Genomic DNA, 15,640 nt, shown 5'->3' on the forward strand with positions numbered 1-15,640 from the left:
AGGAGTTCTAGCTGTAGAGAATTCTCTTCTTATCCCATGTTCTTCACAGAAATCGAAAAATTCGTTTGAGGTAAACTCCCCACCTCTGTCAGATCTGAGGCACTTAATTTTGTGTCCTGATTCATTTTCAACCAAGGCTTTGAAGGATTTGAATTTTTCGAATGCTTCATCTTTGTGCTTCATAAGCCCTAACCAGACAAACCTGGAGAAATCGTCAATGAATAATATCAAATATTCTTCTCCTCGAGGTGTCCTTTTCCTAAATGGACCGCATACATCTGTATGGACTAGCTCAAGAGGTATGCTGGCTGATCCTTCCTTCTCTGGAAAGTTAGTTCTGGTTTGCTTCCCAAACTGACAAGATTTTCATATAGTGTTGTCTGGAATTTTGATATCTGGAAGACCACGAACTGCCTGATATTTGCATGCTTTCCTTATTTGTGAAAATCTTAGATGCCCCAACCTTCGATGCCATAGCCAGTGTTCATCATCCTTGCTCAAATAGCATTGTTGTGGTCCTTCTTCAAATATGTATAGGTTATTTGGAGTCCTTCTTCCTTTGATCACTGTTTTACCTGTATCAAGATCACGAACACAACATCCATTTGATCTAAATATTACCTCTGTTCCTTGATCGTACATCTGACTGACACTCAGAAGATTATGCTTCAATCCATCAACATACAAAACATTTCCAGCTTTGACCTTCTCTTTCAATGGAGCCACACCTTTTCCTTTTATGGCTGCAGAGATATCGTTTCCAAAAGAAACTTTCTTCCCCTTTTCTAATGCGGTATATGACTCAAGCTTTTCTTTGTCCCCTGTCATATGCTTCAAACATCCGCTGTCAATGTACCATAGACTTTCTTGACCTTCTGCATAAAAGGCTATCCCACATCTTTCTGGTTGTGGTTCCTTTATTCTCCATGTTCTGACATTTGAGTTTTGCTCCTTCTGAATTGTCTTCCGGAACCTGCTCCTGCATTCAGAGTCTTCATGACCAAAGTTATTACAAATAGAGCATTCAACTTCATTTTCAAGAACCTAAAAGTTGTTATAAGTCCTTTTCATGGTTTCAGTCATTCTCCCTTGCTTTTGAGCTTCTCTAGTCATGATTGTCTTGTATGCAACACATTGAGCTGCTTTGTGACCGAAGTTATGGCAAGAAAAGCATTGGCCATTAAAGAAACTTCTGCGATAATCAGATCTATCATCCAACCGATTGTAGCTTCTATTTATTCTTGGAGCAAATTGGGAAGATTTTACCTGTGGCTGATTGTAGCTTCTGTTTGTCCTTAAGGCAGTTTGTCCCCAAATTTCTTGATGGTCTTTATTTGTTCTTGAGGTAAACTATCCCTGATTCACCTGATTACTTTTATTTGGCCTTTGCTCGCTTTTCCTTGTTGCATCAAGATAACTTTTAGAGGTAGAGGCTTGAGATGTTTCTCCATTATATCCAAGACCTGTCTTGATCAGAGGAGATCGCTGCACATTGATAATCTCATCCAAGGTTTCAGATCCTTTAACAAATTTAAGATTAATAGCTTTTGTTTTCTCAATCTCTTTTCTAAGACCAACAATTTCACCTTCTAGTTTTTCAAGATGTTTTTCCTTTTCATCAATTTGAAATTGTAGAGTATCAATGATCATATTCTTTTCTTCTATACATCTCTTGAGTCTAGTAATTTTATCATAAAGGTTATCCACATCTATAGCATCCATATAACCATCATCTTCAAATGCCATTAACAACTTATATTCATTACCTCGTTCATCTTCATCACTATTCGATAGACCATCACTATCTTCATGAGTGTAGTAGCTTTTCTTATTTGCACTCTGTTTCTTGTTCCATCTAGCAGGTTCCTTTCCTTTATCCTTATAAGGACATTTTGCAGCATAATGACCTACTCTTCCACAAGCAAAGCATTTAAAAGGTAACTTACCTCTGAACCTTCCAGAACCCCTTTGAAGATTTCTGACAAAATTTGATTCTTCTTCCTCTTCTTTTGGGACGTGGCTTGCTTCATAATAATCTTCTTTGCCTGATGCCTTGAAAGCAGCTTCTCTTCTGTCTGATGGACCTCCCTTTCTCATTTCATAAGCAGTTAGAATTCCATGTAGCTGAGACATAGTAAGAATTCGTAGATTTTCCTTTTCTTCTATTGCAGATACTTTAGATTCAAACTTGGGGGACAATGATCTTAGAACCTTTTCAACCACTATAGCCTCTTTTATTTCTTCACCCAAATTTTTCATACAATTAACAATCTCATCTACCCGAAGAAAATAGTTAGCCACACTTTCATCATTATACATCTTGAGAGTCTCATACTGAATCCTGAGAGTTTGAAGTTTAGCACGCTTTACCTGTTCATCTCCTTCATAGCTCGTGACAATTTTGTCCCATATCTCTTTTGCGGATTTGTAGTGCATTACCTTCATGAATTCCGTTTGGGATATACATCCTAATAGGGTACTTACTGCTTTCGCATTTGTTTCATACTTCTTTTTCTCAGCTGCATCTGTAGGAGTAGCTGAAGGAAAAGCGTAGCCTGTTTCTACAATGTCCCAAACTTCTGTACCAAGAGATTGAAGATAGGCAGTAACTCTTACCTTCCAATAATTGAAGTTTGTCCCATCAAAAACCGGTGGCCTGATTGATGCTTCTCTCTCGTAGTTGCTCATGATGAACGATCTACCTTCAAGCGATCAAGCTTTTCTGAAGGACCTGCTCTGATTCCAATTGTTGGAAATAATACTGAGAGGGGGGGGGTGAATCAGTATTATCAGATTAATAAAACTTTTTCAATGCTCAGAAACATATACGCTACTTCAGTTAAGTGAAGCAGCGTGTACACGCTACTGTGTCTAAAGAAAACAGCGTATAACCAGAAAACTTATAATTCAGTTAGTTTATCTTCAGTTAAGTGCATCAGGTCATTATTCACCATATTAAGAGTAAACAGATGCAGTATAACAGAACAGATCATCACACAAAAGCCACACACATGAACACCATGATATAAGGTGGAAACCCAATGTGGGTGAAAACCACCTGCTGCAAGTCGTCTCTATCTTTCTTTAATAAGAACTTCAGTTTACAATCTTTTGTACTGGTGCAGCCTCATACCAGTACGCAGGCTACAACCTGCAGAAGGCTTCAACCTTCTCTCGTTCTCCAAACTTCCTTGGAAGGGAGCTCCAACCCCCTTTGCTCTTGTACTAGCTAAGATACTAGTACGTAGGTGCTGGCCTACAATCTTCTTTCCTTCAGGTACCACTTTTCATACATTTTCAGACTGGATATTCCTGAAGCACAACATTACAATCTGAATACCACAATTCATTCAACTTTCATAGCAGATTACAAAACAACCAACAATCACTGAACCACTGAAACCCTGTCAAACCCAGTCACCAGAACACAGAGCAGACTACAGAACTCTGCAATTACAGTCAGACCCAGCTGCAACCCAAAAATCAAGCTCCAAAAGATATACGCTACTTCAATGAAGGCAACCCGCGTATACACGCGGTTTTACCGAAGACAACTTGCGTGCAGATCTAAAAAGAATTTTTCATAACTTGCAACTGTACCAGATATCAGTTATACCCAGAACATAACATTGCGTCAGTATGCAGATCTAGAAATACGCATAATCAACCATATAAAGATAGTTCATTTCAAACCATTTGATCCCGATCACTCCTTAGATCTTGTTCTCCATCAACCGATGAGATCTCTCCTTAGCTCAGATCAAGCAATACATCATCAACCAATAACCTGCGTACTAGATCTAATACTTCATCAGATATTCAAGACTTTTCAAATTCACTTGCCTAATGATTTCCTTCTCCTTATATAGCCTTAGGCCTTGTTCAATACCAAGAGCCAAAACCATAGAAATCCAATACCATCATCTTCAAAACTAGGGATCAACACGTCCGTCGAGACACCAAGGTCCAAAACCATAGGCACAACTTCCAAGGAATAACCGCCGTGGACCAAAGATAAGTTTTCCACATACACGCGCTTTTACTGAAGCCAACCTACGTGTACACGCGACTTGGTATATAGCGAACCTGCGTATACGCGACTTGGTATATAGTGAACCTGCTTGTATACGTGACTTGGGCTTAATGAACCTGCGTGTATGAACTTTCTCTTCTTCTTATAGTCTGATCATCAATTCCTTGATGCTGACCTTCTGCACTATGATTTGTCATCAGTGTGGTTTGCCATCAAGGACAACACTTATCTCATAATGCCAACAATCTCCCCCTTTGGACTTGATGGCAAAGCTAACTTGTCACACGTAGAACTATCATTTGATTTCTTTGAGCTGTCCTCCATCAGTCACATCTGATATCTCTTCTGAAGATTCATCCAGTTATACATAAGTGAGATATTCTTCTATGAGAGGGTTGCCATCAAGTACAACACATGCATCATAATGCCAACATATTTTTGGGGCGAAAGAAGGATCCCAACTTATTGAAAGTAGGGGAGGTTGTTCCTTCAAAGAAGCATATAAATACCTCTAATTCAGGTTTTCTCGTTTATATTTTCCCATTCTCTGTTTCTACTAGTTGGATAAGCTTGAAAACATCAAAGCAGAAAACATCAAAGAAGAAAACTAAGTATAGAAATGAAGTTTCCTAGCTTGGACACAGGTTCATGGTTTGACCAAATCTATCCTTATAGACGGATCATGTTTTCTGTCAAGACTTCATTGGACAAAATTTGTAGCTAAATCAAAGAAGATGGACACAGGACTAGCTAAGGGTTGGAGTGTCACAAGACTCTTTGAACTTTAGCCACATACACATTTAGAAGCCAAAACGCAGTAAGGTGAAACACTTATCTACAGAAACAAAACAACAGAAAAAGAAAGAAAACAAAACAACAAACAATCAAATGACTACATTCATAGTGTGGGGCACGACCCCAGATCTCATTGAAAATAACATTTCAAGTGTTGGCCATTGATAGGGATAGAGTGGTTCTTCCTGTCAAGTGATTGGAGATGATACGTGTGTTGGCCAAGCTTCTCGTGGACAGTATAAGGACCAATCCACAGGGATTGAAACTTAGTGTGCTCCCTTGTCGTCATGGGATTTGTCCCACTTTAAGACTAAATAACCCACATTGAAGCTAGTACTCCCTGCAAACTTTCTTTCGAACCATCTCTTGATACAGTTCTAGTGCGGTGATTTTTTTTCTTTTTTCTTTTAGCCTTTCTTCCTGTAGGTTGTGCGATGTGTCCATCCTACGCTGAATTAAAAGACACAACTTGCCTTGGTATCCTTGGGACAACTGGAGAGTAGGAAAGTAAATGTTAAATGGGAGGATGGCTTCCTTTCCATATACCAGGAAGTAAGGGGAAGTATTCATAGAAGGCTTAGGTGTGACTCAGTTAGCCCATAAAGCATTCACTAGAGTAGAGTGCCACTGTTGCTGCTTAGAGAAAATGGTCTTTCTGATAATGCGAATGAGGTTCTTGTTTGTGGATTCAGCAAGACCATTTCCCTGTGGATAGTAATTAGCAAAATGTTCCAAAACAATACCATTTTCCAATGCAAAGTCATAAAGCTTAAACGAAGAAAAGTACGTTGTATTGTCAAAAACAAGTGATATAGGAACACCAAACCTGGAAATGGTATTCTGCTGTATGAAGCTGATGGCTTCTTGATTGTTCACTTGTTTTAGCGGAACTGCTTCTGTCCACCGCATGAAATAATATGTAGCAGTCAAAATATAGCGGTGCTGCTTCGATGAATGTGGGAAAATTTCCCCGATGATATCTAAGCTCCACTATTACAATGGTTCTTCCATTGCAACAGGCGGCAGCAGGGTTGCTGACTTCCGATTTTTGCCAGCGCACTTTTGACAGACCAAACACTTGCCGGCGTAGGCATGCGCATCCTTGAATAATGTAGGCCAGTATAAATCAACCCACATAACCTTGTGCGTTGTGGTATTACCCGCGAAGTGTTCCCCTATTGGTCTATCGTGGAGATCACATAAAAACTTATCTGAATCTTATGCCTCTAGGCACCTGAGAAATACTTCGTTATGGTGCTTTCTATATAGCACCCCATGCACTAGCTAGTATGATAAAGTTTTCAGTCAAAGGGCCCTTTTTTGCTGCATAGAAAAATGAGAGGGCATGGTGCCATGCCCAAGGCATTGGCACACCTCTGTGTACCAAGAGTTTCCATGTAAAGTGGAAGAGGCTCGCTCAACATTGTACATTTCTATTTCTTGCTCCTAGCCTGCGAGCTTTTCTTCTTCCTCTTGTGCATGAACTAATTCTACTGCTAGTTTGCAAAGACCGTGACCCTATATGGTATGAACTAGTTTGATGTTAAGATCATACTCTTGCAGTCCTGTCATCTAGTTCACCCTTCTTTCACCGAACTCTTGTTGAACAAGTAGTGATATAACTGTTGGGTGTGGCACAAAGATAATGCATGGGTTTTTTAACAGGTTGGGTCTAAAATGCTTCACCACCTTGTACACTGCATAAGCTTGTTTGTCCATGGTGGGATAGTTGAGTTCCGATATTTGCAGGCTCACAGTCATAAAAGAGATGGGTATCTCATTTTTCAACTTGTCCTTCTGAGTGAGCACCACATTGAGTGAAGTGTCGGAAGCGAAAGAGTAGAGAAAGAAATATTTACTGAAGTTTGGGTTGTATAACGCTAGTGCCTCTGTTATTTCTTGCTTTATATAGGTGAATGCATCCTTTTCCCTCTTTCCCCAACTGTAGACTATGTCCTTCTTGGTCATCTCCTGTATGGGTTTAACAATTTGAGCATAATCAGAGATGAACTTTATGAGGAAGTTGATCTTCCCCAAGAAAGACTGCATGGATTTCTTGTTCACGGGATAGGGAATCTATGTGATGGTCTGAACTCTATCAAGATCTACCTTGATCCTACTTTTGGCAATGATGTGTCCTAGTTGGTTACCCTCGGACATTGCGAAGATGCTTTTCTTGGGATTCAAGGATATCTCATATTTTCGACATCGCTTGAAAATCTTCTTGAGATGGCATAGGTGGCCTGACCATTGTCTTGAGAAGATTGTCACATCATCAAGGTATACCACTACACTCTGTCCGATAAGCCAACAGAAGGTGATTGCCATTGCGTGCTGAAATGTTGCACATACGTTAACTAACCCAAATGACATTCTACAAAATGAAAATGTACCCCACTTGGTACAGAAGGTAGTTTTGAGTCTTTCAGGCACTGCTACTAGAACCTGGTTGTATCTTGAAAATCCGTAAAGCAAAGAAAACACCTCTTCTCTTGATATTGTCTGCAATGTATGCTCCACGGATGGAATTGGGTAGTTTTCCTTGTCCGAGGCACGATTGAGATTACAAAAATCTGGGCACAGGTAGATCTCCCCAAACTTCTTCCTAATAGGGACTAAGTTGGACACCCATGTTGAATGTCGTACTTTATAGATGATCCAAGCATCCAATAATTTGGTCAGTTATTTCTGTATGAGGGGCTCAAGTGATGGATGAACTTTCCTCAGATTTTGATGAAAATGCTCGGCCCCTTAATTAGTATGATGTGTTGCATTATTCATGTGTCATATGTCTTAAGATCAAGGTATGTCCATGTGAATACATCACGATACTGTTTGAAAAGGAAGATAAAATATTGTTGTTCTTGTGACGTACAACATGTACCGAGATTCACAAACTTCGGATCCTTTTCCGTTCCCATATTGATCTGTTCGTTCGACAACGTAGAGATATGGGCTTTGGCATTCAGAAGCTCCTAAAAATGGTTCTGCAAGTCATACAACTTTTCAAGTGATACCACACCCTTGGGGATGAGGTTACCTTTGCTTGTATCGGTTGTGCCCTGCAGAGACTTTTCATGCTTGTCCTTGTCTATTGTTGCGTCTTTGAAGAAGTCACCATTCGCCATGAAATGAAGTATTTGTTGATTATCATAAAAAATATGTAAATTAGTGATGTATCCGAGATAAATGGTTTATACAAAATCTCAACAGAAAATATATCCCTTAATGGTGACATCCTAGCAACTGCGTTTTCCAAGGCATCTGCAACTACATTATGCATTTTTGGTACTGAAATAATATTGAAATCTTGGAAATGAGAGATGAGTCGCCATACCTCTTGTTGATAACTCTTAAGATGAGGTGACACACAATGTATAGAATTATGTACCCAATGCACCATGATTTATGAGTCACCTACCACTTTAAGGATGAAAACTTTGAGGTCAATGACTTTTTGTAAGCCCAATACGAGTGTTTCATACTCTACGATGTTGTTCACGCACTCAAAATGCAAGCGACTAGAGAGCAGATGTTTCCTCTATAGTGGGTCTCTTAGAACACAACCGGCTCTAGAGCCCTCCTGCATTTTGGATCTGTAAAATTACATGGTCCACATATCATCTGTACAGGGACCACTTACCGCACTAGTACTACTACTGACACTACTACTATTGTACAAGTTTCATTTTCACCAGTTGGGCATGGAAGGAGACTCAACTATGTGTTTGGTGGGGTAGGGGATGGCTCTGCAAGATAGCACCCCATCTATGTCTCTAAAAAGCAATTTTCAAACATGAGTTCTAGGAAAACCAATGACTCATTTTCTCCATTCATGGGAGTCACATTGTGCTTCATGTACCTCTCAGACAATACCCAGATCAGGTTGTTCCTACCCTTATACAGAAGCCATAAGTGTGACCAGTCAGTAGCAAAGTACCCTTGCATCTTTCTTGACCAATCTCTATTGAGAAATAGTATGCTTTCGGGATGTCCACAACTACAATATTAATGCATTGATGAACTTGATCATCAGACGATAACCAGGTGATCACATCCTTGAGTTCACCAGTTGTTGTTTTGTCTTATTGGATGATCTATGCACTTGTCTTACTCCAATAGGCGTTAATATTCTTGGCGTTGGAGAGTGCCATGACATTGACCGATGCGCCATAATCGACCAAGCAGTTGTGAACATTGAAGTTGAAGATTTCAAATGATAACAAGAATGGTGGGAAGAGTGAGTTCGCCTTGTCCATGTAGAGCGTGATGGGCACCGATGTGAGAGTGTCAGGAGACTTGATCCATTGTTCTAAGAGGTGGCTTGACTAGTAGAGATTTCCTTGAGTTCTCGAAGAAGAATTTCCCGCTGACTCGTGATTTTTGTAAGTTCATACAGAGAGATTTTTGCATGAGTCTTCTTCATATATTCTACAATGTTATAGTCAATTGCAGGAAGGCTCACCGAGGTGTACAAGGGTGAAATTGAATTCATGGTTCCTGATGGGATGGTTTTGTCTTTACTGCTTGCAGAGACACTTTTCATTGGAGCTGTCTCCCTAGACTTGCTCTATGTGTTCTGTGTTGAGTTTACCAATGGACCTACTGTCGTTAGCATATCTTGTCTTATTTTATCCCACGGTATCTCAAACACAGTGGGCCCCCTTTGACTTCTCAAGTTATATCAGTTATTTTGCTTTAGGGTCGGACTGTCACTTGTTGGCTCCTTCTCGGTGGTGCTATTCTAGGCTGTGAGAGCATACTGATACATGTTTACTAGATTCCCAATGATTGAAGCTTCATCAGGTGTAACAACTTCTTCTTCTTCATTGTTATACTCATCCTCCTCATTAACCGTGAGGGTGTTGTTCATTCCACGGTTCCATTCTGGGCAAGTTCTTTCCGAATGATGTTCATGGTGAAATACGCATTATCAATCTGTCACGAGCTTGTCAAGGTTCAAAAATAGGTTGGAACTCTGCACAAATTTGGCCCACTAGCTGATAGTGCTTCTTGAAGCTACATTATTCTCCAATTGGTACCTAGAAGGCCTGTTTCTCACGGTGGTCTCATTTTTCCTCTGTTTAAGTTATACCACTTTGGTGGTCAGGGAATTGATGAGACGAGTAAGGATCTCAATGCCACTTTCTTCCTTTTCCTTAGCCTTACTAACAAAGGTGTGAGACCTCTTACTCGTGTCTTTGGAGTCCTTAGTGGATTCATCATCTGCAATGACTCCAATACTACGCAGGTCCTTCTATATGAAAATAGCCTCTTCACATTTTTTTATTAGTGATGGTTTCACAGCTCGCTTGACGAACTACGCAATATTGGTCGATAGATCAAAAATGTAGTAGTCGAAAGAGATGGAGTCGTGAGGTTTTGTGTCGTTGAGAACTTGTTAAGAATATAGTTGAACCTTTGATTGAAATCTTTGACCATTTCTTTTTGCTCCATCTTGAGACTACTGAACTCCTTCAATAACGTGGCAGGGGTCTTTTCTTCAGCAAAATTTTCAAGAAAGATCCTTTTGAACACCCCTGGTTCTAGATGGACTTTGTAGGAAGGCCGTGGTACCATATAATTGCTCGGCCATCCAAGGTACACAAAAACAATCTACATGCAACGTCATTGTAACGTACCTCGAGTGTCTATAGATGTAGGTAGAACGTGTCTAAGTGATCTTCTACCTTCACTATCTTGTCAAGGTCATATTTCGTTAAGAGATTCTCCACGTGTCTTGGCATCTTGTGTAGGACACCCGGAAGTGCCAATGGGCCCTGAGTCATCCATTCCATATTTTGTTCTACCATGTTGTCTTCTTCGATGTCCTCCTTTTCCTCTTCTGAATCTAATGATTTCTCTTCTGAATCTAATGATTTCTCTTCTAAATCTGTTGCTTCTTCTTCTGAATTCCCTTCTCCTTCTTTTTTTTCCCCTCTGCCGGACCCTGAACTCAAGAGTACGAGGGTGTCCTCTTCTTCCTTTTGAAAAAGCGTGGGTTCCTCTTCTTTCTCCACAACTTCTGGCAGTTCCTTAAGAGTGGCAAATATCACTTCTTCGATATATGTGAATACTACGCCTATGAGGGTAGTCTTGTGCATATTTTGGGAGTATGGAAGGGTGTACACTCCTGGAATCAGTCCAACAACTTTTGCAAATTGGTGGGTGATGGGATAGACAACCCAGCTTTGATGGTACGGGATTTCACGTTCGGGTTTGGGAGGTGACAAATTACCAACTTTAGAATTGTGAGTAGGGGAGAGGGAGTGAATGTTACTACCTTGACTAGAAAATGGATGAGTAGGGGTTAGTGGGACAATTAGCCATAAATTACTAGCGACCCTCCTTCTAGCGCCAGAAATGTTGATGGTGTGTAGTTTTCTTCCAAAGTTCTCGCATCCATAATTGTTTGAATCGACATTTCGAGTCATCCACTGTGGCTCATCATCATGATAGATCAATAATTGTGTAAGACAGATCTCATTAGACTGAATAAATAGGGCTAAGAGATGCAAGGGAATGGAAGCCGACCTTATCATAATTGTTTTGTATTTGGATTTAATTTAATTATATAATAATAATAAAAATAAAATGATTTAAATTGAAATATTTAATTATATAATAAGATTTTTTATTATTTTCAATTTATTGAGAAATAATCAATATTAATGTTAATATTAGTAATGAAAAACTAATTTAATTATTTGTTTAGTATTAGTAATCTAAGATTCTTTGCTTTTAGTTAAAATGTAAATTAATATTTTTAATATTTAATTATATAATAAGATTTTTAATTATTTCCAATCTATTGAGAATTGTTCTTGCTTTAGAGTAAATTAATTAGCTTGATTTTAATAATAATCTTAATGTTAATTAGTACTAATTTTTAATATTAATGTTGTTCCTAGAAATTTTTATAATTTTAGTGATTTTTATTTTATTTATGATCTATTGGTTTATATGTTTAAATACTATGAATAAAGAAATATTAATGTTAATATTAGTAATGGAAACTAATTTAATTATTTGTTTTAGAATTTATTTATCGGATATTCCTGTCAATTTTCTATCAATTTTCCTTAAATGGAATCCTTATAATATTCTTCTAATCTAAGTTAATATGACTTGGTATTATAATTCTAAAAAGTATTAATATTAATTAATATCAATGTTAATATTAGTAATCTAAGATTCTTTGTTTTTGGTTTGAGATGTAAATTAATGTTTTTAATTTTAAGAATTAATTTATTTGTTTTAGAATTTATTTGCATTTATCCGAGATTCCTGTCAATTTTCTATCAATTTTCCTTAAATGGAATCCTTTTAAGATTCTTCTAATCTAAGTTAATGACTTGGTATTATAATTCTAAAAAGTATTAATATTAATTAATATCAATGTTAATATTAGTAATCTAAGATTCTTTGTTTTTGGTTTGAGATGTAAATTAATGTTTTTAATTTTAAGAATTAATTTATTTGTTTTAGAATTTATTTGCATTTATCCGAGATTCCTGTCAATTTTCTATCAATTTTCCTTAAATGGAATCCTTTTAAGATTCTTCTAATCTAAGTTAATATGACTTGGTATTATAATTCTAAAAAGTATTAATGTTAATTAATATCAATGTTAATATTAGTAATCTAAGATTCTTTGTTTTTGGTTTGAGATGTAAATTAATGTTTTTAATTTTAAGAATTAATTTCCAATTCTTAAATTTAAAAACATTAATTTACATCTCAAACCAAAAGAAAGGAATCTTAGATTACTAATATTAACATTGATATTAATTAATATTAATACTTTTTAGAGTTATAATATCAAGTCATATTAACTTAGATTAGAAGAATCTTATAAGGATTCCATTTAAGGAAAATTTATAGAAAATTGACAAGAATCTCGGATAAATGCAAATAAATTCTAAAACAAATAATTAACATAGTTTTCATTGGTTCGAAACGCGTCGACAAAAGTTTTTCTATGTGATTTTCGCCGAAGATTCTTCAAAAAATTAACATAGTTTTCATTACTAATATTAACATTAATATTTTCTCATTCATAGTATTTAAACATATAAACCAATAGATCATAAATAAAATAAAAATCACTAAAATTATAAAACTTTCTAGGAAGAACACTAATATTAAAAATTAGTACTAATTAACATTAAGATTATTATTAAAATCAGGCTAATTGATTTACTCCAAAGCAAGAACAATTCTCAATAGATTGGAAATAATTAAAAATCTTATTATATAATTAAATATTAAAAATATTAATTTACATTTTAACTAAAAACAAAGAATCTTAGATTACTGGTGGTGGTGGTGGTGGTTAACGTCCACTGAGACCAAATTGGTCTATCGGACCTACAATTTTCTTAGTTTTTAATTATCTGGCTCCTCGTCTTTCTTGGCGAGATTGGTGCTGTAGCTTTCTTTTTCTTTTCTACGGTCTTCCAACTTCCTTTGTCTTGCATCTCCTTCATCTCTTCTGGTTCTTGGGACATTGGTGTCTTAGCTTCGCGATCTATTGTGTTCGTCCTTTTGAAGATAGTAATACTAAACAAATAATTAAATTAGTTTTTCATTACTAATATTAACATTAATAGTGATTATTTCTCAATAAATTGGAAATAATAAAAAATATTTTTAGATAATTAAATATTTCAATTATATAATTAAATATTTCAATTTAAATAATTTTATTTTTATTATTATATAACTAAATTAAATCCAAATATTACAAAACAATTATCATAAGGTCGGCTTCCATTCCCTTTGCATCTCTTAGCCCTATTTATTCAGTCCAATGAGATCTGTCTTACACAATTACTTATCTATCTTGATGATGAGCCACGGTGGATGGCTCGAAATGTCGATTCAAACAATTATGGATGCGAGAACTTCAGAAGAAAACTACACGCAAAGCACTAATCATAGAAGCCTCAAAACAATAATGTTGACGGTGTTGGATCCACCAACATTCAGGGGATCTCTCGATATGAGGTCCCAATTAGACCTCACACTGTTTAGTGTAGGAGTTCCATCTGGTATGATGACCCGATTTCCATTTACTTAGAGATTTTCCTCGGCTCTTGCTGTTCAACACATGAGAGTGTTACATTGGTATCTTCAAAAAGTGAGGTGAGTGTGCATGGTGAGTGCGTAACATAACCGTGTCTAGGTTCTCTTGCTGCAAAGGGGGAAAATGAAGTAAGCCTCTAAGTGAGAGGTAATAGTAGCACCCAGGAAGAGACACACACGAAATAGAAAGGTTTGTCCGACATCCAATAGAATAGTACACAACGGATGTGGAAGTCGTTTAAACCAAAGTACAAGGGACGACCCATCCACCATCCAACAGAGTAGTCCACAATGGATGTGACAGTCATTATAACTAGTAAGCGAGGAAGGTCTGTCTAGTATCCTGCAGAGTAGTCCACAAGGATGAGACAACAATGATAACCAATACAACACATTCCCAACAAGGTAAGTACTATATTAGTACATATGAAACAAACATGAATTACAAATGCCGAAATAATATTCTTACAAACATCCAAAAGACATGCATGAAAATGTGATGGCTTGAACAAGATTATGTGTTAAGAAAAAGTTCCAAGACACATATTTACATCATACATCACTAGCCCCAATAGTTGGACATTGGAGTCACTCCTCACTCCTCAAAGAACTAACTGAAAACTCTCTATGCTTCATGGGAGGAGCCAAGGTGAAAAGTCCTTGCTCATACAATGAGGGTGGTATATATAGCCAAGGGTGATGCTTGACCCTTGTGACTCTTGGACTACCCTCATGATTGTTCAACTTCCTATGACTTTTCAACTGACATGACTCTTCATATTCATGTGTATTCGTTGGACTTTCACTTTACATTGCATTTGATTTACAACAGGTATGGCCCATAATAGTGATGTGGCCTTTCACAACTCATGACATAACTTGACATGACACTGCTGACATGGATTGGCTTGCTGTGGTGGAAATGTCAAGCTCCCGTTGCTACTTAGTGATAGATGTGTTATTGGATGTGCTTTATTTTCTCCTACGCATGGAACGATGATGTAGGGTCTTCAATGATATTTGGTCTTGAAAGGTAGTTCACAAATGTGTTCCCTTTGCTTGTTCTTGATGAGCTTCTTTTGTCCATCCAATTGCAAGTGAGTCTTCTAGCATGTTCTCTTCTTCTTCATCTCCTTCATCGTCTCAGCATTATCTAACATTACCGTTCCTGTAATTCATCATAATGGAATGACATCAAATCTGAAAACCCCCTAATCTAATATGATGCATTGCTTTCCAAGGATTGGGCCCGGGACATATGGCAAGCTAGGAAAGAGGGTCTAGTAACTGCGCATTACACAGTTCTAGGTGACAGGGAGGGAGACTGGTCACTGAGACTGTGCATAGCGTAGCTCAAGCTTGGATGAGGAAGTCTTCAGCACAGTCTTCATTGCTGAGAAAAATTGTGCATAGGCCATTGGGAGCAGGATTGTGCAGTTGAGATCATTAGTGGCAGCTACAAGGTGGGACCCTGGGAAGCAGGTCTGTGCAGTTTTTTGAGGGGAGGCAGGACTGGGCAGCAGAGGGACCAGGCATGACAGTTTTATGCAGTTTTTTAGATCAGTGGGTCTTGGATGAGGGAGGACACTGGGGGACACTTCTGCATAATTCTAGGAGGCAAGGCAGGCTTGGGTCTCTGCACATTACGGGGTTCCAACAGACAGGGGGAGGCTTGATGATTGATATTGTGAAATGCGTAGTTCAGGTCGAGCTTGAGGAAACTTA

General features: G+C 37.7%; 1 protein-coding gene across 1 annotated transcript; it reads right to left on the reverse strand.

The window, feature by feature from the left end:
* Window positions 1-5,416: 5,416 nt before the first annotated feature.
* LOC149191880 (uncharacterized) lies at window positions 5,417-5,737 on the reverse strand. Its single transcript, XM_089406767.1, has one exon. It carries the CDS (start codon window positions 5,735-5,737, stop codon window positions 5,417-5,419), a length of 321 nt encoding a protein of 106 aa, XP_089262893.1.
* Window positions 5,738-15,640: the final 9,903 nt, after the last annotated feature.

Source organism: Pinus tabuliformis, chromosome 2_2 (genome assembly GCF_031772625.1).
Source record: "Pinus tabuliformis cultivar Carrire ecotype Pingquan chromosome 2_2, CPIR1, whole genome shotgun sequence".
NCBI lineage: Eukaryota > Viridiplantae > Streptophyta > Pinopsida > Pinales > Pinaceae > Pinus > Pinus tabuliformis.